Source organism: Haliotis cracherodii, unplaced genomic scaffold, assembly GCF_022045235.1.
Source record: "Haliotis cracherodii isolate W230 unplaced genomic scaffold, xgHalCrac1.p SCAF_16, whole genome shotgun sequence".
NCBI classification, from domain to species: Eukaryota; Metazoa; Mollusca; class Gastropoda; order Lepetellida; family Haliotidae; genus Haliotis; species Haliotis cracherodii.
Window position 1 is genome coordinate 4,022,263 of NW_027266271.1, and position 23,242 is coordinate 4,045,504.

The following is a 23,242-nucleotide window of genomic DNA, read 5'->3' on the forward strand; positions in this document are numbered from 1 at the left end:
TGCCATGACAGCAGCAGATAATTCCAGTCAAGGTACTGTCAGTTGTCACGGATTTATTCATGATGTAAAACAGAACTGTCATACTATCTGACCAGAAAATGGACTGATCAATTTCCAATCTCAGTTCTCTGCGCAACAGTTGATCAATTCTAACTGCCATGACAACAGCAGATACTTCAAGCCAATGTACTGTCAGTTGTCAGAGATTTATTCATGATGTAAAACAGAACTGTCATACTATCTGACCAGAAAATGGACTGATCTATTTCCAATCTCAGTTCTCTGCGCAACAGTTGATCAATTCTAACTGCAATGACAGCAGCAGATACTTCAAGCCAATGTACTGTCAGTTGTCACGGATTTATTCATGATGTAAAGCAGAACTGTCATACTATCTGACCAGGAAATGGACTGATCAATTTCCAATCTCAGTTCTCAGTTGATCAATTCTAACTGTCATGACAGCAGCAGATAATTCCAGTCAAGGTACTGTCTGTTGTCACGGATTTATTCATGATGTAAAGCAGAACTGTCATACTATCTGACCAGAAAATGGACTGATCAATTTCCAATCTCAGTTCTCAGTTGATCAATTCTAACTGTCATGACAGCAGCAGATACTTCAAGCCAATGTACTGTCAGTTGTCACGGATTTATTCATGATGTAAAGCAGAACTGTCATACTATCTGACCAGGAAATGGACTGATCAATTTCCAATCTCAGTTCTCAGTTGATCAATTCTAACTGTCATGACAGCAGCAGATAATTCCAGTCAAGGTACTGTCTGTTGTCACGGATTTATTCATGATGTAAAGCAGAACTGTCATACTATCTGACCAGAAAATGGACTGATCAATTTCCAATCTCAGTTCTCAGTTGATCAATTCTAACTGTCATGACAGCAGCAGATAATTCCAGTCAAGGTACTGTCTGTTGTCACGGATTTATTCATGATGTAAAGCAGAACTGTCATACTATCTGACCAGAAAATGGACTGATCAATTTCCAATCTCAGTTCTCAGTTGATCAATTCTAACTGTCATGACAGCAGCAGATAATTCCAGTCAAGGTACTGTCTGTTGTCACGGATTTATTCATGATGTAAAGCAGAACTGTCATACTATCTGACCAGAAAATGGACTGATCAATTTCCAATCTCAGTTCTCAGTTGATCAATTCTAACTGTCATGACAGCAGCAGATAATTCCAGTCAAGGTACTGTCTGTTGTCACGGATTTATTCATGATGTAAAGCAGAACTGTCATACTATCTGACCAGAAAATGGACTGATCAATTTCCAATCTCAGTTCTCAGTTGATCAATTCTAACTGTCATGACAGCAGCAGATAATTCCAGTCAAGGTACTGTCTGTTGTCACGGATTTATTCATGATGTAAAGCAGAACTGTCATACTATCTGACCAGAAAATGGACTGATCAATTTCCAATCTCAGTTCTCAGTTGATCAATTCTAACTGTCATGACAGCAGCAGATAATTCCAGTCAAGGTACTGTCTGTTGTCACGGATTTATTCATGATGTAAAGCAGAACTGTCATACTATCTGACCAGAAAATGGACTGATCAATTTCCAATCTCAGTTCTCAGTTGATCAATTCTAACTGTCATGACAACAGCAGATAATTCCAGTCAAGGTACTGTCTGTTGTCACGGATTTATTCATGATGTAAAGCAGAACTGTCATACTATCTGACCAGAAAATGGACTGATCTATTCCTAATCTCAGTTCTCTGCGCAACAGTTGATCAATTCTAACTGCCATGACAGCAGCAGATAATTCCAGTCAAGGTACTGTCTGTTGTCACGGATTTATTCATGATGTAAAGCAGAACTGTCATACTATCTGACCAGAAAATGGACTTATCAATTTCCAATCTCAGTTCTCAGTTGATCAATTCTAACTGTCATGACAGCAGCAGATAATTCCAGTCAAGGTACTGTCTGTTGCATCAAAGGCGCAAGTCAAGCCTTTCCCATCACAAAAGCTCAATGGATCTGTCCTTCACTCTAGACTATTCGCAGATAGGATACTGTGCCATAACCAACCAATGATGCATCAGCAAAGTGATGCAAATCACACTCAAAACTCTAAGGGTATTCAACATCGGTCAGCCATGAAAGTCTCAATCATTGGCAATTTATCTAGCCATGTTCAGGCATTGTCTTGTTCCAGTGGCTCATCCCATTCTTTGTGTTGTTGGCATTCACTTTGACAGATAATCTTTGCTCATTGGTTCAGAAACTGAAACAATGATGCTCATTCTACCTCTCTTGAAGGTTGCTTTTGTTTTACAGGTGGTTCGAAAACCAGGCGTATCATATTCTGTGCCCTATTTTACTCCAAGAGCTTGATCTTGAGGTGGAAGGTTGCTAGTTAGGTCAATGTTCTTTATTTCTTTTGCTCTCTCTTGACAAGGAATTGAATCAAACACAGTTATAACTGTTTCCTGATCAAACTCATTAGCATTATCTTCTGCTGTACGCCTAACTGCATATGAATAAATGTATAGTTTGATGTATTTGAGGAGGTTAGTTCTGTCCATATTGGGCCACCATAAAAATCTCTTTTCACTAATCTTCACTTGGTGAAACATGGCCTCTTTGTCCCATAAAAGCCACTCGGTATTGACAAAATCTCAGAAGTACACCAGTACGTTTTGTTGGTGATAACAGGTCCCTGTTACACTTCAGTGTTTTAACTTGTACCTTCACACTGTGCTGAACAATCAAACACAATTCTTCGCTTGTCAGGCTTTTTTTGAGTAACTACAGCATGATTTGGAACGTACCAAACTGGCCTACCTTCTGCAATGATTTCATCATTGGGCACCTTGTCTGCATATCCCCTTTCCAATAAGTCTGTAACTCAACCCCCCCTAACTCTGGATTATCAGATTTGAATTGAATGTCCATTATCAATTTCTACACTTTGATCATCATGAGCCCGAATCCATCGGCTTCCACTATAGTGCAACAGTCTCCAATGCTTGTGTGTACATCCATCCACACATTTGCTTGGCTGTAAACAATTGTATGACATATGTTGATTGGAGAAACAGTTATGGCACAAATGCTTCTTAGCAACAAACTCATGCCAGTTTTCTGGTCTCATCTTCCGAATTGTGGTTGCCATCCATTTCCTCTGTAACAAGCTTTGGTTTGAATATCAAAGTTAGAAGCAACATTCCCCTTTGAATTCTTCTTTGTTTCAATTTTATCATCTCTTGAAATACTGATTGTTTCAAAGACTGGGTTATTTGCTTCCTCTGCAGCAGTTTCTATGAATCCAGCCAGGTGTGTAATATCAGGGTAATATCCAGTAGCCTTCAGAACACCAACAGCTTCTTTCCGCCATCTTCCTTGAAGAAAGGGGAGTAACACAATCTTTCCCATTTGCATTTGATTATCAATTTTGTTGCGCCAACCCACTGTTGTCAATGTCGCAACACAACTCTGTACATTGTCTGCATATAGTCGCCAAACCTCAGACAGGATCTTTCAGCAACCTTCTGTATCCAGGCCTTCAAGATGACCAACTGATTTCCAAAGGACTCAATTCAACGGTCTCCTTGCTTCAGAATACCCAACTTCAGTTTGTTTTATATTACTGCACAACATTCAATGAGAGATCTCCATCAAATGTCATTAGTTCTGTCTTAAGCAACTGAAGAAGGTTAAGCATCTGCCTGAATCACTATTGCTCACCACTATTATGACTATCAGACTCATCTCACTTCTCGTCAAAGCATGTCAAACATTTGTAAACTCACTGCACTACACACAGTCTCATCATTTAGCATAACCAAATCTATGCAGTACTGCATTGAGCTACTAAACTGTCCATTGACACATACGATAAGTGGGGTCTTATGAGTTTCATGGTGAACATGAAACTGGTGATAGAGAAAATGGCAGAGCAAATGTTATCTATGTTTTGTTTAGTCCTAAAATCTGTGTGTTTTCCTCTTAGATTTGTAGTCTGTTTTTTATTCAAAATTCATTGTAACTATGGGGACATAGTGGGAGTAAACAGGTGGATGGAAAACTCGTCATGATAAATGCATACTTGACTTTCAGTCAGGTGAGCTAAAAATAGTATATTCTACTCATTAAAAGTAATGTATAATACAACACTGTCATCAGCCACTACTGGATATGTAATCAAATTTGGTAAAATCCAAATATTTTTTTAACATTTGTATACTTATCCTGCATTACTCCTTCCTTAATGCATTTACTGCTTAACTTATGACAAAGCTGAAAAGCTTGAAAAGTCATATACAGTACTTCCCTGGGACAGGTAAAACTGGCTCCGGACAGGACAAGTTCATTATTTGCGTTGGGGGTTGGGTACCTTCTGGGCTACTACCAGAGGGCCAAAGATACGAATGCCTTTGACATCTTCGAGTGCCACATCACGAGGATAATGGCTGGCGAAAACCATGTAGGATCTCGAAAAACATCCTTCCATGATTTCTCTAATAGTGCAGTTGCTATGTTGAGCAATGTTTTTAAAGTGTATCAAAATACAGGCCTGAAACTCTATGTAATGCAAAAGGCTAAAGGTATTTAGATATACATGAAATGTTAATACAATGCCGAGAATTGCAAACAATAATGACTACCTCGCTTGCAGGTAAACAAAATGTGACCGAAATTCAAAAGAGACACAGTTTTATCTAGTGATGTCAAGTTTTTGTGTGGTTTCCAAAACAATATAGCACACACAACTCATTGAAAATAGGTCACATTGACCTACGTCTGATAGCAAAAGCTTGTGATAACTTTTTATACCTAAGACTGTCTGCAGTAAAAAATATTTAAGTGGAAATGGAAAACGTACTTTACAAATGACCTTCAGTGTGACCTTGACCTTATACATAGGTCACTCAAAACCTTTCAGACCCCAGCCCTGCCCCAAAATATGACATGTCAAAGCACTGAATATTTCAAAAAGTAACTGGCAGTACCAACTTCAGACAAACCCTGAAGGCATCCCTATTACATGTTACCTTAAATACAAGCAACAGCCATTAATAGGCTGTCAAGAAAACTCCTGACGTCACAGTAGATGAATTGATCATAATACAGAAGTCATTCAAATGTTTGTACAGTCGACTGCCGGTTTAGACAGAGTGGGGACTACTTGTCAAAACAAATCATGGGTTCAAAAGTTTGGCTTAGTACAGTACAAGTCTTGCAAGAATATCTCAGTCTGTCAGCTTAATGTGGGACAAAAGACTTAAGTGCAGCACATCATAGAAATTAACCGCTCTGGTCAATCTAATTAAAATCTTTTGCTCTGATATGAAACCTGCTTTTGTAAATGTCTGACAACTTCTCCATACAATTCCTCAAACTCCCAAACAACCAAATGCTACAGTACCAACTTACATCTTGTGTAACAGCATGCAACAGGCCGCTGTAGGAAATGTTGGCATTGAAACGAGCCACAGCCTCCTCATATGTCATCCCAACTGAAACATGTAATGAAGAAACTCACTTAAAAACAGACAATCAGAGTCTTTAAATACATCATAAAAATTCATAATGTGTGCATTTTTTACAATTTTCATTTGAACATATAAACATTCCAACTTGGGTAATCATAGATGTGTTACATAACTTGAACGGATGCCATTGAAAGTTGTGACCTACATGAAAGGGCATTATTTGAATGACATGAAGGTTATCAAGGTGCCATAAGATGGAATATTGTTGTTCAAGATCTTTCATATGACAGTTACCTTGACATATGACTTAAGTAAAATGAATGTCCACAGTCATTGAAAAGAAATTTGCTATTAGAATGTCTGAAGTTGTTTACCTGGTAAATTCAATTCAACATGGTCAAATGGAATAAGAAATTCCCTTATATCTGCATACACCATGTATCATGCATGAATTATCAAAGACACGTACATTGAAAAAGTTACAAAATACATAGTTTTCGATAGTCACTATACATGATTCCAAGCATGCTTTTTCATTTCTATTTCATCTTAACTGCCAAGCAGTGATGAGAAGAATTTAAGGGAGAAGTTTATTGTGGTTATTTTTGGATTGGAAACTCAAACAAAAGTAAATGCTACGAGAAATAGTTTATAAGGCATTAACTATTAACACAATTGCTTAAAATGACATCCACACAAACATAATGCACTGGAATTGTGTTTTGGAATAAAGGTGCACAAAAGAGCTATATGAAGATCTAATTATGAAATGTTTTGAGCATACCTGGGGGTGACTGAATGTGCTTCATGTGCTGGGACTCCACCTCCTCATCTACCGGTACAGTGAAGGGGCCTAGAAACAAATACGTACAGAAGCTTGCCTTTATGCGGTGACATTAACCTTGACAGGTGACGATGTGACAACCATACAACCAACACTGTATGGATTCATTATTATTTTACCAACATGTTTCTTTTTTGATAGCTCTCTTGAATGACCTCATATTTCATTGTCTAAACAGAAGAAAATAATAAAAAATGATTACTAAGTTTGCAAGATGTCTGATGTCTGATATATATCTGATATTGCAAAGTTGCAGCTCGATCAAGATAAAGCATCGATCAAAAGCTAGAGAAACAGAAATTGCTCTCATTCCATGAGCTCTGCTAAGTGTGTGAGTTGGGTTTATTGCCTCTTTGAACACTGTTCAAGTTTTATCACAGCATGTCAGCTTAATGTGGGAGGAAAGCCCAGAGTGCTGCAAATCTCAGACGTTTACCACTTTGGTGAAACCCACAAGTGCGAATCGGGATTCGTACCCATGATCATAGGTTACTGGTGTGCCCAAGTGATGCAACTTCCACAGCGAATTGTGTCGTCTTAGATGACTGGGCCATCCGTCCCCAGAGCTCTGATTGAAGAAGCAGAAAATCTGTCATCCAGGGCAAATATGGCCCAATGATGGCCCAATTTAGTCAATTTCAGATACCAATTCAAGGCATGAAATGGACATAAATAACTATCCCGTACCAGAGTAAGAATCCAAGGAGGACACAAAGCTTCCTGCCAGCATATCCTCTTCAAAGCAAGGGCATGAAGCTCACCTCTGCACTAAGCTGAAGCTAAGGCCAAGAAGAATGATTTCTCTAATGACACAAGCATCAAAGAAGCTGCATGACAGGTATCCAGTGGGGCTTTCGTAACAGATGGTAAAACGAAAAACATTTAGTCATATAGTCAAGCAAAAGTAAACAGTACGAATTTCCATTCATGCTTGGTCTGAACTTCCAAGATGTATTCCATTGACTCCTCAACCATCAGACAAGAGACATCTCTCTTGACTATGCTAATCCTGCCTGCACTTTGCAACCGATACACTCTCTCAGTTGATTTGCATCTCAGAAGAAGAGCCATAATTGGAATCCATGCTGGGGTAACATTCACTACTGACTGTTTTGAGACTGGTATTCAAGGAGTTCAGAAATTTGGAAAATTTATAATGGAGTGAGGTAGGCTTGTCCTTGTCCAGCTGAGGGGTTGCCCCTTGACGACTCTGAGTACTGTCTTAGCCCTCATCAGGTGTGGCATACTCGAAATCCGAAAAATCAGGTACTACACTGTACTGAAACTTCATCTTTCATCAATCTGAAGACAAAATCTGATCTGATCAGAGGAGAACACAATGCAAGCTGAGCCTGGATGGGAACAACTTGCCTGACAAGAGGAGAGTTCCCAGACCTGGTCAACCTGCCTGACAAGGGGAAAGATTCCAGACCTGGTCAACCTGCCTGACAAGAGTGAGCGAGTGAGTATTGTTTAACGCCGCTTTTAGCAATATTCCAGCAAAATCACGGTAGGGGCCACAAGAAATGGGTCTTCGGCGTGACGAACGAACGCTTTAACCACTAGGCTACCCGACCGCCCCTGCCTGACAAGAGGAGAGATCCCAGACCTGGTCAACCTGCCTGACAAGAGGAGAGTTCCCAGTGCTGGTCAACCTGCCTGACAATGGGAGAGATTCCAGACCTGGTCAACTTGCCTGACAAGGGGAGAGATTCCAGACCTGGTCAACCTGCCTGACAAGGGGAGAGATTCCAGACCTGGTCAACCTGCCTGACAAGGGGAGAGATTCCAGACCTGGTCAACCTGCCTGACAAGAGGAATGTTCCCAGACCTGGTCAACCTGCCTGACAAGAGGAGAGATTCCAGACCTGGTCAACCTGCCTGACAAGAGGAGTGTTCCCAGACCTGGTCAACCTGCCTGACAAGAGGAGAGATTCCAGACCTGGTCAACCTGCCTGACAAGGGGAGAGATCCCAGACCTGGTCAACCTGCCTGACAAGAGGAGTGTTCCCAGACCTGGTCAACCTGCCTGACAAGAGGAGAGATTCCAGACCTGGTCAACCTGCCTGACAAGGGGAGAGATCCCAGACCTGGTCAACCTGCCTGACAAGAGGAGAGTTTCCAGACCTGGTCAACTTGCCTGACAAGGTGAGAGATTCCAGACCTGGTCAACCGGCCTGACAAGGTGAGAGATTCCAGACCTGATCAACCTGCCTGACAAGGGGAGAGATTCCAGACCTGGTCAACCTGCCTGACAAGAGGAGAGATTCCAGACCTGGTCAACCTGCCTGACAAGAGGAGAGAGATTCCAGACCTGGTCAACCTGCCTGACAAGGTGAGAGATTCCAGACCTGGTCAACCTGCCTGACAAGGGGAGAGATCCCAGACCTGGTCAACCTGCCTGACAAGAGGAGAGTTCCCAGACCTGGTCAACCTGCCTGACAAGAGGAGAGTTCCAAGACCTGGTCAACCTGCCTGACAAGAGGAGAGATTCCAGACCTGGTCAACCTGCCTGACAAGAGGAGAGAGATTCCAGACCTGGTCAACCTGCCTGACAAGAGGAGAGAGATTCCAGACCTGGTCAACCTGCCTGACAAGTGGAGAGATTCCAGACGAATCCATGAAGTGTGAATTTTATATATGACGTCACATAAGTTTGTAAAGAGGTGCATTTTGAGTCGAACGGGAGCATGAGGATGAAATGTATACTTACTGCTGTTGAAAATGAAGTTTATGGAACAGTTATGGAAAATACCCCGATGCATGAACCCCCCCATGGCACTAGCAAATTGGGAATATCACCGATTTATGAATGTGTTGCTTGTGTTTAGATAATCGCAAACCAATTCGGATGATGTGGAATGGACTGGTAGGAATTGAACGGAGTGCTCTGAAACTTGTGTGTTTTTGTGTTAATTTTCAACGTCAGAGTGTGTTATATTTGGAGTTTGTGATTTGTCGTGTGTGCTGTAATACTTTTCTTGGCTGGTGTTTCTTGTCACCTGAGATGGACCTACTGTATGACCTAATGCCATCTCCATTTCTGTTCCCCGTCCTTCCTAATGTGCTTCCGCTTCTAAACCGAGAATGCACGGATAAGGTCAGCCAACTCAGAAACCGGAATAGTAATTTCGTCTACGTGTATTTTCTTGTCCCCGATGACCAATCGGTAAAACAGGTAGGCAAGTTTTTTGGTATTTTTATATCTATGTTCCTTTCCTTACCTTTTTATGTCTTATTTTTTTAAAAGCTAGATTAATTTTATTTGTCTTACCATTAAACATTTTCAGCGCCTATTAATTTAATGTTTTTCATTTTAGATTTGCTGTGTCTTGGTTTCTCAAAATCTTGGGAGGGTTTTTTTTCCAATACGATAGTGAATCGGGTTTTAGTTTGGGATTGATAAGGGGCAGTCGCTTTGATCTGTGGGGCAGCCTCATTTAAGCAGGGTAGATCGAGTCTACAACATTGTTTTCATTCGCAATTGTCTTGGCGCTAGATTCCTGTCATTTCCGAAAACAAGGCATGAAAGTCAATATCGCTCAATATATCAATTTCGTTCACCTCAGTAATTTTACAGAATTCATTTTCTTCATTTGCATTATTAGTATTGATAGATAGCCATTCTGTATCCAAGTCACCGTAAGGACAATCCATTTTGTTTCATGTAGCAGCTAGACGACATTAAACACCAGAACCAAAGCATTTATTTATTTATAAGTCAGATGAAATGTTACAAGACAAGGCAAAAATACTAAATTAATTATACTGCTGATAAATGCAAGGATTAAAAAGAAAATAGAAAAACGAGTTGATCGTATACACCGACTGAGAATTCGGGAAAAAACCCGAAAATAAGATCTGGTAAATTGTTCACATCGTGTGAACTTTTCTGTCCGTATCAGATCACATGACTAGCCAATCAGCATGAAAGAAACAGTGTAAACTTTAAAGTATCAAATTGTACGTTAGTAACCTCAAACACTTTTTTTTCTTAGTGAGAAGACGTTGCAATCACCATGAAAAGCGGAAAAGCAGATCTACATCTTCAATACTCAACCCAAATAATCCTGTCCAACAAGTACACATTTGAACAATTTAACAAATACACTTACCAAGCCTGAATCCCCTGTCAGTATGGGTCATCTTCACACAGACATCTCTGTTGCCAGATGCACGAACACCATCAAGTAAAGATGCTATCAATGCATCTCTGAAAACAAAAAATATTAAGTAAAATCACATGCACCTGTATGGGAATTGAAAATGACCTTCTCATAGTCAACAACTGCATTTACTTTACAGGTGAAATAGTACCATGTCTGGTGCGGAAAACAGACACCCAATAAAGTACAAGATTATAACAGAAAGTTCCATGCCTCTGATCCAGGGATTTATTTAGGCCTGGTCAGGGGCCAGTATTCAGCCCCAAGTCTGCAACAAATATCAGTAAAAATTCCCAAACTGGAATGATAAATTTCCAAATTATATCAGGAAAAGAAGGAGTAACTTTGAAACAGAGTCTTATAACTTTTACTCCATAAAGTTACAGTCATAAATACTTTCAGATTAATGAAATCACTTCTGTGTTTGGGAAAACATATGCTCAACATTGTACAAGACATATCTTTGAAAAGAAAATCTCATGCCTCCAGCCAACCTAATAAAGAAGTTGTTAGCACTTCCAGCCTAATGACTTGAACCTTCAATCTCAGCCATGAGCTGCCAGAAAACATTGAACTGAAAGCATATGTCATTACAAATGTAGAGTCACTGCAGCACATTGTAAATACACTCTGAACTATTCTGCTTGCATGAATGTGTGAACAACCTTGACACATTGCAAGTGTAGAAGAAAGTGCTTATTAATCACTGAAAATGGTTTTGTATCATGTTCATTCATGTTTTGGCAATAGGTTTCTGATGACACTGACCTTGAAGGGGGTCATCAAAGCTCTTCACTTCCCCTCTTACAGGGGGACACTTCATCATAATGGGGCATTAGATTGAAACAATGGATTCTGATACAGCTGACAGATTACAAGTTACTGACCCTTTTTCAGTTATTTTCAGAGCTTCAAAACAAAACGTAATTCTCATTGGCAGCTTAATGATGATCTTTTTATTAGTACCTACCGATCGGTTGAAAGATAGTATCGTATGGCACCTTTCACATACTCCACAGAAAATTTTTGTGGATTCTCTTGGTCACGAACAATTGCAAAAATCTGAAAATAAATATAAAAACATTTTGGTATTTAAGGATGAAGAAGAGGTTGCATATTTGATACAAGTTGTACATGATCTATTTTGTGAATTTAACCTTCTTGGCAGGTCACTTGAAATCTTATCACTTCAATGCAGAATCCTAAGGATGATATATACCAAGTTTTAAGTGGCGATACCTTTTTTTAATAAATCACCATTAGAGAGCATTAGGCCACATATCTAAGTTATTCCCATGTGCTAAACAATACATATAAACCAAACATAAAATTAAAAAATATTTTTGCATTTTTTAACATAACAAAAAATATTGCATGTGTAGCATTGTATAACTGCATTAAATTTCTGCTATTCATAGACACACATGACTTCACTTGCTTGATAACTGTGTTAGAACCTACACCGAAACGTTGCTCCTAATTGTAATAAAGAAGTTGTTCATCCATATATCTTATCCTTACTTACTCATAGACCATGTCTTGTAAAATGTGAAAATGACCCAGGGACATTAATACCAAATTCAATTAAGGTAATGTGAAATGAGTAACTTTGCTGTAGGTTATAATGAAAGGGCCCACATGATATACATATAAATGATACACATTACTTATAAAAAGTCTTCATGCTGGCCTTAAGGATGACATGTAAGAGATTTTCAATGTGTGGCCCAATGCACCCAAAGAAAGACAAGTACTAACAGAAAGTGATTCTCAAGGTATCAATTAAAATCACATAAACAGAACATATAATATGAGTGTCTGTGACACACAATATTAACAACACAAGTGCAGACATTATAATATTTCCTTAGCGAGAGTGAGAGAAATATTACAACTTCTGCGCAAGTGTCGTAAATATAGTACCACATGGATATGATATCTTATTTTTTACTATAGAAAATATAATTTTTTGAAAACGAAAATTGGCTAACCTTAATCTGTATACACTAAGAAAACAGTGCAAAGCTGTTTTGAATAAGAATAACAAAAATATCATGACTGCAAAGTTTTGAAAGTTTCACCAATATCAAAGTGTATCAGGGATGAATTCAGTGATTACATATTGTGTACTCAGGTGTATATCTCATTATTTTAATATTATTTCAGGTTCTAGTGATCTGGAAGACGACGACTTGTTCATATGTAGGTAAGTTGCAATCAGTTGTCAGTACGGCAGCCTCTTGTCTTTGTGTTTACAGCACAGATCTCAAGCTCCTTCCCAGCATGTGACACCCTCGCCAGGATGGGTGTGGCCATTAAAAGAATTTTGAACCCTTTAACCCCAAATGTGGTGACATTTGTACTTTTGTTTAAGTCTTTGAGAATCATAGTGAATTTTTAAAAGGTTTACAGCTTATCATATTTCCCAGATGAATTTACCTTTTTATTTGTTTGATCAGATTGGTTCGAGACTGCAGACGAATGGAAAATCAACCAACTTCCCCCTTACATTCTTACTATGTTAATTATATGATAGTTATAATGAAACAGAAATTCAAATTGACAAACAAAGAAAAGTACTCGGCGTCACAGCATTCATTACTTGTTTGTAAACATAACGGTCAGTCAGCTGCGAGTTCAACCCCAAGCATGGTTGCCACCTATCACAGTGGGAGTTTTGACTGGTGGCAGTGATAGTATAGATTGCTCTGCGAATGGGCTATCGCTGTGAGGAGCTTGCACAGATCTTTGTCACAGGGCTGGTTCATTTTAGGCTTAAGGGTATTAGATCTAATTGGGTTCATCTATTTTTGTATCAATGTTTTGGTATCTTAACAACAGCCCAGGCCAAGCTTCTCCAGTTGATTGGAACTCTTTCAAATATACATGTCATTCACCCTGTTACTAATTAGTTGCACCACACTGTCACTGCATGATGACTTTACTCAAGATTTAGAGTTATCCAACTCAAAGCTTAGTGCTTATAACATTTGGTTATATCACATTGCATATAACACACATAAATAATTTCATGATCACCATAATGTAAGAATATACGCATCTTCCATTTTACTTGTATGAATTGGTGTATGGTTTGTTTTCTGTGTTTAATCTGTGTTTTCTGTGTTTAATATGATTTGTTGTCAACACTTTGAGAACAATGTTATGGTTACAATGACCTCCCTAGTGTAAAGTATCATTTGGTACTGCAGTTTCTTAGATGTAAGACATCTACACAATATGTCACATGGGCCTTCTTTCCTGGTTAGCTAACATTTTGACTTACATCACACAGTGGTTTACAAGTGACAACATTGTATGTTGCTGGGTCCCTCTCAACAAAACATGTTTCTGTGAGACACAGGGTACGTCTCACTGAGTCTGTATGGCGAGGAGTTAGCTTTTGCACAGTAAATTCTGTGTATGATGTCAGAGCTTCATCAGTGCTGAAATAAAAGCAAAATATCCCCAATTATAAGAGATTGTTGAATAAAATTTGAATTCCTCATGTGGTTTTTGTTGTCAGGTCAGGTGAGCTAATAGGTCATGTGTAATGCCAGCCTAAATGTTACTCATTACAAACTTAACAGCAGAAGAATGGACCAGCTAGTTCAGATATTCAACACAACACAACATCTCACTGACCTCACTACAGACCTTAATACTGACCAAAGGGGCTTGTTATCAAACTCAACTTTCTTTTTGAGCAACTACTCATAAACCAAATTCCATCTTAATGTTGTCGTTAGAATTTTGAAAGCAGATGAAGCCCATGTTTTGTGACCACTAAACACATCTTTTTCACAAAACGCATTCAGGTTAGATACATTCATATATCAGAAAGTTATGAGCGTGGCATATAACTTACTATGTTTATGTGTGACATTACATGTACCGATATTAGTATTGACCTGTGTTTGTTGAGTCATCTTTCCCAATCTGGCATGCTTCAGTCCAGTCATTTGCTGATCATTGACATGGACTCAAAGGTAGCCTACTCTTTAGCATCGAGATGGTCAAAACTGTAGAGCAGTCATCATATGTTTAACATGAGTCACATTAAATATTGATGGAATTTCAGTGAGTGTGAGAGTTTGGAAGGTGTATTGAACTGCAAATGGTGTAAAAAGTTGAAAAATCAAAAGTATTGAGAGAATTGGACTTGGTTCTTTACTCAGAATGCAAACATTCAAGCAAATCCTTTGAGTTTTTGAGAACCTACATGGTATTACATAACTAATTCCACTTGTCTCAAATACTTTCTGTGAATATAAAGAAAGTCCTTCCTTGATGTATTAAGGATCAGGAGTATTAGGTCAATTTTTATATACTTATCCTGCATTACATATTGCACATTGCTCTTACAAACGAGTGAACTACTAAGGCTACCCCACTGACCCTTAGGTCTAAAAAATTAATGATATATTTAACTTATCCTGAATTACATATTGCATATTGTTCTTACTAACGAAGTCCTACCTAGAAATGAGTGGCGATCTAGTTGCGTCTTCGGTACTCTTTTGCCCAACATGACCTCTGTGACATCCAGGGTCGGAAGACACGCCTCCTATATGTCATTATCTCTTCTTGGTTACCAACGAAGGACGTAAAAGACGATCACAAACCTGATTTCTGAAGAATCTATCCTTTCATGCCCAGGTGTTGGAAGGCACACACCCAATATGGTATTATTGCCTTCAAATGTCCCTCAGGACTGATGGTTGGGCAGGGAGAAAGACGTCTGTCATAGGAGGGCCCTTAGGTAATGCAGGATAAGTATATAAAATAAACATAATACCCTGATTATGGAATACGTTTAACTTATCCTGCATTACACATTGCAAGGTGGCTTGTGCAATACCTTCAGTCCAGTGCTAGGATTGCTGTCATGTGTCAAGGCATCTCATAGAGTGGTCCTGTAGGTTGGGCTGGCCCGAGGTGGTTAGTCTCTGCTGCTCTTCGGCAGCAGGCATCTGCAACAGTAGCACATGTGAATGGCCTGACAACTTTCAGTTCTCTCAAGGAGACCTAGGTTAATTGTTAGATAACAGAGTCCAGAATTGGCGACCCAGTAAAATGGAACCGAAACCAAGAGCTTAGATAAACTGGGAATGCTTACTTACAACTCCTCCCCTCCTCAAATCTGGCAACAGTCTGATCGGGGGGGTGGGGGGGGTAGGCTGCATTGCTGGCTGCTGTCGTTTTTTTGGCATGGCCATCTGCTGAGTGACAACCAATGGCCCAAAACTATGTACGGCATCCACGTCTTCCACGGACATATCATAGGAGCTCATGTAGACAGTGGTAGAGCTCCAGAAGCACCCCCTGCATAATGGACTGGATGGAACAATTTCTGTGGAAAGCCATGGTTTGAAGCCTGCGCCAGAAGCCAGATCTTGTCGGGGTTGCTGGCCCTGGGCTGCTCCAATCCTGCTGTGTCATAAGCCTACAGGATTGTGTCTCTTAGCCAGAAGGAGATGATGATCCTGGATAATCTCTCCTTTATAAGTGAACTTCATGGTTAGACCAAGTTCTGGGGTATGCACCATGACCCTTTCCACAAAAGGAGTCCTTCCTGTCATGTCGTTCCTTGGCTGTTTTGGTGAAGTCCCGACGTAGCTGGTAAACGTCTGAATGGACACTGGAATTGTCTTTCATCGCCCTAAGGGTAGAAAGTGTGGCTTTTCTGTCCTCTGTTCTCTCCACCTGCTCAGCGACTGGGACCATAGCGTTGATAAATAGAGTTGATGACGTCCATGGTTGGTTGATCAAGATCGCTTCAAAACGTGGATCCCATGTAGAAGCAGACAGGTGATCCTGTCTCCTTTGTAGAGTCAGAGATGCCAGTGTGAGGTAAACGTGGTCCTTCAGGTTCCCCAACTGCTTCAGTTGCCAGGACAGTACAGACTGTAATTGCTATTTCTGATCTGTAGGGTATTCACCCAAATGCGCGTCCATGGCTGCAAAGGAGGATGCCAAAGCTGACATGTGGGGAAATGTCTTCCTTAATTTCCCATCTAGGGACAATATCTGGTGACCTGTGACCTTGAAGGATCCAACTCTAGAGGGACGGCACATTTTCTGTGTACACCTGGCGATCTTGGCATGCTAAGGTGGTCAGAAGGAAGTGGAAAGACTGTCTAACCCCAAGAAATCCTTGTCAAGGTTAACCAATGCCTCTTGGATGAATGTGTCTGGTGGCAGAGTGATGGACTCTAGGCTCCCACCCTCCAAGTGACACGCTTCTGGGGGTCTGCGCCTTGCGTGGATGATGCCTGTCAGTAGAAAGTCAGCTATCTATGGTACAACTTCTGAAAAACTGAGGCGGCCGCCCGGTACCTCTTCTTCATTGTCTAGCTCCGAAGATGGTTCACTCTCTAGAACGAAGGACCCCAAATTCCAAGAGTGACGGGTAGTAGAAGCTTAACCAAGTGCTGCCTTGAGTAGGAGGTGCTATGAGGTGATTACCTATGAGATCCATGCAAGCACCTGATACGGAAGAGGCTGTGTCTGGCGGAGGAGTGTCTGTGCCTTGCATTCTTGCTAGCAACTACCTCAGCAAACAAGGTATGAAATTCTTCCAATGAGGTCTAGCCCCCAGGCGGGAGGAAGTGCTTCTACTTGAGGCTTCACTAGAAGCGCCACTGCTTTAAGCACAGGCATCTTGACAGACTTGGGAGTCTTAGTCTTGGGCTCAATGGTCCTATCATTACGGGGCGATGAAGCAGGAAAGGTCAGACATCCTGCGACAAGCCTGTTGTTGTTTTCTTTTGTTAACTGCTCTGAGTTAGGCAAGAAAGTCTGCGTCGGAAAGATAGACACTTGCTGGATGGGAGACACTGACTCTGGCAATCCGAACAGCGTAGATGAGGGTCCTTCGCCAATTTCTTACCTTTACAGAGATCTCACTTGGCAGAAAACATCTGTAACATGGGAATACATGCTAAACCCCATAAACACTATAAAAGCCTGCTCAAGTCTAGCCATTTAAACTGTGATGTGAACATTGAGTGAGTAAAACCATATTTCACAAGGTAAATAGGTTTGATTACACAACAATATGAAGGAAAACCGCAACAAAAGGTAAAAAACATATATATTAAACATGTGTCTCGATGATGAGAAACATTCATGACAAAGTCAACTAGGGAACAAATGGCTGCCAACATGAACACCACAAGCCGCGGTAGAAGCAGGGAAATTAATCCCATGCGTAGAAAACACTGAATACCCAACTCTGCCGAGATGAAAAGGATGGATAACACACCAAACGAACTCAGAGCAGTTTGAAACACAAGCATCGAAGGATGGATTCTTCCGAAATCATGTAAGTGACATATAAGGGGAGTGTCTTCTGAAACCTGATGTCACGGAGGTCATGTTGGTCAAAAGAGTACTGAAGACGCTACTAGATCGCCACTCATTTCCAGGTAGGACTTCGTTAGTAAGAACAATATGCAATATGTAATTCAGGATAAGTTAAATATATCATTAATTTTTTAGACTTAAGGGTCAGTGGGGTAGCCCAGTAGTTCACAGTGAATACCCAGGTTCGATTCCCTACAAGGGTACAATACTGTATATCGTTGTGTACAAGGCGAGGGTTTTTTTACCTAGAATTAGGGGGCTTTTAAGGGGGGTCGTCTTATACACAGGGTTGAAGAGTTTTGAAGTTTTTTCCCCCCAACACAAAGACATTACTGTAAGCACATAACACTAGAAATACCATGTCAACAAATCCATAATGAAGTATGCAAACTAATCATGTAATTTAAACTGTCTGGTTATAAAAAAGTGTTCACTACATATCTGGACTTATGTTTGTATTCTATGTTATTAATTTTATTCAATATTGTTTACATTCATTTCGGCCCAATCGTATGTGAAGTGATCGGAAGATCGCACAACTCACCGTTATTTACAGCAACCATTTTCAGATAACCGCTACTGACACCTTGAAACGAACTTTAGTGGATAGAGAATGGATATATATATCATAAATGCCATACATTGACTCAATGAAAGCCATATTTATTGCAGTTTGACTATGATATGTCAACATAAAGTTTTTTTCGCTATCATGAACACAGGATCATCGACAGTGATTGTTCCATACCAAAAAAATCGGGCGATAGCAACCAGATGTACCAAAGTGCTTATGCTTATTGTTATTAATTTATTTCAAATATATACAGTAAAGCTGCAACTAAAATAACATGATATTGAAACAAATTATTCCTGATAAAATAATAGTTTCACATACAATTCTTCCGATCATTCAAAAGTTATATCATTGGGTAATTTTTAACCGAATCACCTGTAGATTCCGAGAAACGCGTGCACAGCTGATGGTTGCTTCCAGCTTAGATAACAAGACAATACACAAGATAATCTTAATCTCTGCATATAAAACAATGCCTAGCAGAACAGGTAATACAATGTAATTGGTAAATCATCATGTCTAGTGATGTTTTATCTCAAATTTCAAATTGTATTGACCCAGTTTAATTGTTATGATCCCTTCGTTTCCCTGAAGGGATACGATGTAATTTTTATCTGTGATAGACGAACAGGTTTTTATTGCAAATGTAGGGATCGTTTATGCACTGGTGATGTGCTTCATTCCGAGTCGCTTTACAGACAGGGTATAAAAATTAGCATAGATTTTTAGGCTTTAACAGGGGAGTCGCCTTATACGTGGCGTCGCTTTATAGTTGGCGATATACAGTATGTGAAGCCCATTTGTGGTGTCCCCCGCCGTGATATTGTTGGAATATTGCTAAAAACTGAGTAAAACCATACTCATTCACCCACTAACTTAGAGATTTGGTGGTATATTTGCTGGACTGAGCAATATATAGCTCTTTGTCATGATTCTCATGGAACTTTGGAATCCAGCACATAAAAAGAATGGACATGTCTTCTGTTTTAGTGTCAAGTCAAACTTTGATAGTACTGACGCATGGTTATGGCACATTTCTTGCTCAGTCAACATACTGGCATTATATGGTGTATTTTCTGATAAACAATCAACGTACGCAGGATATTGCACACTCTTACATAATGTTGTATTATCAACTTTGTATTATTTTGAGTGAGTGAGTGAGTGAGTGAGTGAGTGAGTGAGTGAGTGAGTGAATGAGTATGGTTTGTTGCCATATTCCAGTAATATCACGGCGGGGAACACCAGAAATGGGCTTCACACATTGTACCCATGTTGGGAATCCAACCCGGGTCTTCGGCGTGACGAGCGGACGATTTAACCACTAGGCTACCCGACCGACCCGTATTATTTTGAAGTTGTTACAGAGATATGATAAAGTGATAATACAATGTATAATCCCAAATAGCTTTTAATTGTTGTTTGTTGGTTTTTTTCAATGCATCTTAGCATAGTGAGTTGCCTGCTAGCCTAGCAACCAGCTGTTACGTGGCTGACTGGCCTGTTTTTACCCTGTTCCCTACAGTTTATCACATGTTTTACAAAAACCTGAAAGCTGACATTGACCTTTGACTTATTTTTGAGCTAAGCCTTTTCAAAGCAGTGCCCCATCCTAGAGAAGGTATATACCAAGTTTAATGATACAAGCAATATACTTTTTGAGGATGTGTATCCACAAACTTAAACTTTTGTGAATGTTTTTTCTATTTTGTCATCTTGAACACCTCACTGTATTTGCCAGAGAATGTTTCATGGGAAATTTGAAAGAAGTCCATGGAAGAATAATCTCTTAATGCCAAAGTCCAACAAAAACTCCATACAGTCCCATTTCATAGGGCTGCTGTATACTTACTTCAGAACTTTATATTAAAAGAAGACACAGGCTTCTCCCTTTCCTACTTTTCAAGAACTATGTTATTAAAAGTGAAAAAGTCTTAATAAAGAAACAGTTGCATACTATAGGGAGGGGAAAAAAAATAATTTGTGTTCAATTATGGGAAATTGTATTCAATTGCTTGGTCATTTGGACCTTCTGGTTAAAGTTTGATTATTTCAAACCAAAAACAACTAGTACATGCATCAACAGTATGTATATTGTGTAACACTGCTTCAAAAGGACGACTGTACAACCTGTATTTTCCTAGTCTGTTCAGCTGAAACTGTTCAAAAGTTATTGGTTCCTTCCTCTGTTTGATGGCGACGCCCACACAAGTAGCGCCTGCTTCTGACACACATTTCATGAGTTCATCCTTTTGTTCGAGTGCAAATAAATGCTGCAATAAAGAGCTACAGTTACTAGGATTTACCATTCATTTATCACCGAAAGGATTATGTGCTGCAGAACACTGTTGAGCATGTAAGCACCGATATAGAAACAACTAGATATACTACAACTAGATATGAATGCTGTACGTGCACAGGTGATTAATGTGCATTCAACTGTAAATGATGTCTCCGATATATACATGACACTCTTAAAAACAGAATTGAATTATTTGTGAACATAATGCCACCCATAAGAATATACATGATCTGAAATTTTTGATGTAGATATGTTTACATATCAATATGAAATTGTTAAGTGTACATAAATTTGATATTTAATACTTATCCTGTCTCACATAATGCATTTTGTCTCTTGTTTTTCCCCAAACAAGAAGGGGAAACTTTGCTTGCAAACGCAACTGTTTGCAACTTGAAACATGTAACCCAAAGTACAGTTAGACGAGTCAATCCTGAGAGGGGTACAAGGTGGGTAATACATCTTGTGAGACAGGGTCAGTTTTTAATATTAAATTTAATGTAAAATTAACCAGTTTTTACTTATCCTGTCTCACAATATGCATACCTTAAGGATGGAGGGAGGTCGATTCAACCACTAACATCTGGTAGTGGAAATATAAGCCTCTCACATGCATCACACAAATAGATTTACATCAGTAAATGATGTAAACTCAATAGGTATCCAGCACAAATTTCGATGAAATAAATTTACATCAAATAACTGGTGTACTTAATAAGACACCTGTGCTTATGACTATATAATTCTCAGTTGAGAATAATCATGTACACAAAAGAAATGCATCATCGTCAATCAAGAGTTCAATGTAGATTCTTCAGTGTACAGCATTAACGTATGTGGAGGAAAATTCATCTTTATTGATGGACGCCATCAAGTACCAACAGGCCAAATCGGTGAGGGCCAATAACGTCTTTGACGAAGACATCTCATAGGTATAGTGACCAGCAAAAACAGACTCAAGCTGTCATAAGTATTGCTCCTGGATGCTAGTGACAGGGCTATAACAGTGAAGAAACAGAAAACAGTGGCTTCCAATTACGGCGAAGCTCTTCATAGTCCTGAATGGACAAAGTGCCAATACCCACTGATCTGCTGATCCGACAAACAATGTTAGTGGTGGAATGGTAAACATTCAATCATGTTGACCAGTAGATAATTTAAGCGATGAAATCCCATCTGAGACCTGACTGCGCTGTGCCTTGCCTGTGTCTATTGAAGTTGATCGTAAGAAATCTAGTGTGTGGCTAGATAGAACATGTCTGAGGTGAGATGACTCTGCCAAATGGAGGGTGAAGGAGGAGACTTCACCAGGCTGCTAGTCGGAAGATGGGATTGACGGGTACTTCAAGAAGGGTGTGAACCCAAATAGGGTGCAGCCAAAAGCAGTCATAGAGTTTTCAGAGGAGCAACATCCACTGAGTTATGACGGCCACAAACTTGAGGTTGTTGATGTACCACAATCAGTGGTCATCCACATCCTCACTGCCTCCTGGTCCAGATGAGGGGTGCCCCAGCCCAGACAAGGTGAGTGGTGGTAAATGTCATTCAGCAGACATGGCAGGCATACACTGGCTGACTCCACCAGTCCCATAATGGTGGGATGAGGCGGGATGAAGTGGCAGTTCAACTGTTGATGAGGGAGGAACGACCAGAGCTTAGCATCCAATGTTGGTTGTTTGGACGAATTCAAGGCCAACAGCTGCCAGATGACTCTCTGGGTTTGAGTCTGAGCAATCAACTAAATGCTCACTTGGAATCTGATCCCCATCAGGTGGAGGAAGGAGATGACAGGCTTTGTGATTCTGGTAAAACAGACGGGCCATTAAAATTCTTAAAAGTAGAGTAGGGAATCCAAGAAGTATGGGTACATGTAGATATACATTCTGTTGATCTGTGGATGGTCCCAGACCAGGAAGTTGAAGATGCATATACTGGACAGGTGTCTGTATGGGTCCACAGCACACTTAGGGGTGGGTAATGGATGACATGTGGCGTTACAGAAAGCTGATGCCTTTCCTTCAGGAGTGAAATAATGAATGGGTTGTCCAGGATAGTGAACTTGGGCCAGAACTGCTGCAATCTGCCACCTAACGGGGTTGGTGTCACCTGAACAACTAGGGATGGAAGGTCCTAGTCATCCAGCACAAGAGAATGAGACTGCCGTTCCCAGTCCCATCCTCTATTAGAGGCTGGTTGAAGGTGGATTGTCAGTCATTGCTAGTAACAAACAGTTGAACATTTACTTACCGCTGTGTCGTGTCATAGACTTTCTGCGGTACATCCTGGATGATGTGAAGAAAAGCATGGGAACTGACAATGGCTGCTTCAAGAATCATATTGTCTAGTCAAAGTCCTATGAACTCTGAGTAATGTATCCCTGATGCCGAAGGAAGATGCATGTACCTGAAGCATGTGCATGTGCATGTTAGCAAGGTGTGCCTCATTCAACGTCATTGGGTGATTGAGGGCAGCTGAAATGCCTGATTTGCCAACATGACAAGGGAGTCACCCAGGG

The 23,242-nt window shown here is 40.1% G+C and overlaps 1 protein-coding gene across 2 annotated transcripts in view; it reads right to left on the minus strand.

The window, feature by feature from the left end:
- LOC139463733 (dnaJ homolog subfamily C member 13-like) overlaps positions 1-23,242 on the minus strand; it is a 510,967-nt gene that overhangs the window by 435,281 nt on the left and 52,444 nt on the right. For both annotated transcript variants that reach the window (XM_071244983.1, XM_071244982.1), the window contains exons 8-13: positions 20,556-20,698; positions 13,770-13,929; positions 11,454-11,545; positions 10,433-10,530; positions 6,258-6,326; positions 5,415-5,497 (exon numbers count right to left, since the gene is read on the minus strand). In XM_071244983.1, coding sequence (XP_071101084.1) covers positions 5,415-5,497; positions 6,258-6,326; positions 10,433-10,530; positions 11,454-11,545; positions 13,770-13,929; positions 20,556-20,698 — 645 coding nt within the window. The remainder of the gene's footprint in view (positions 1-5,414; positions 5,498-6,257; positions 6,327-10,432; positions 10,531-11,453; positions 11,546-13,769; positions 13,930-20,555; positions 20,699-23,242) is intronic.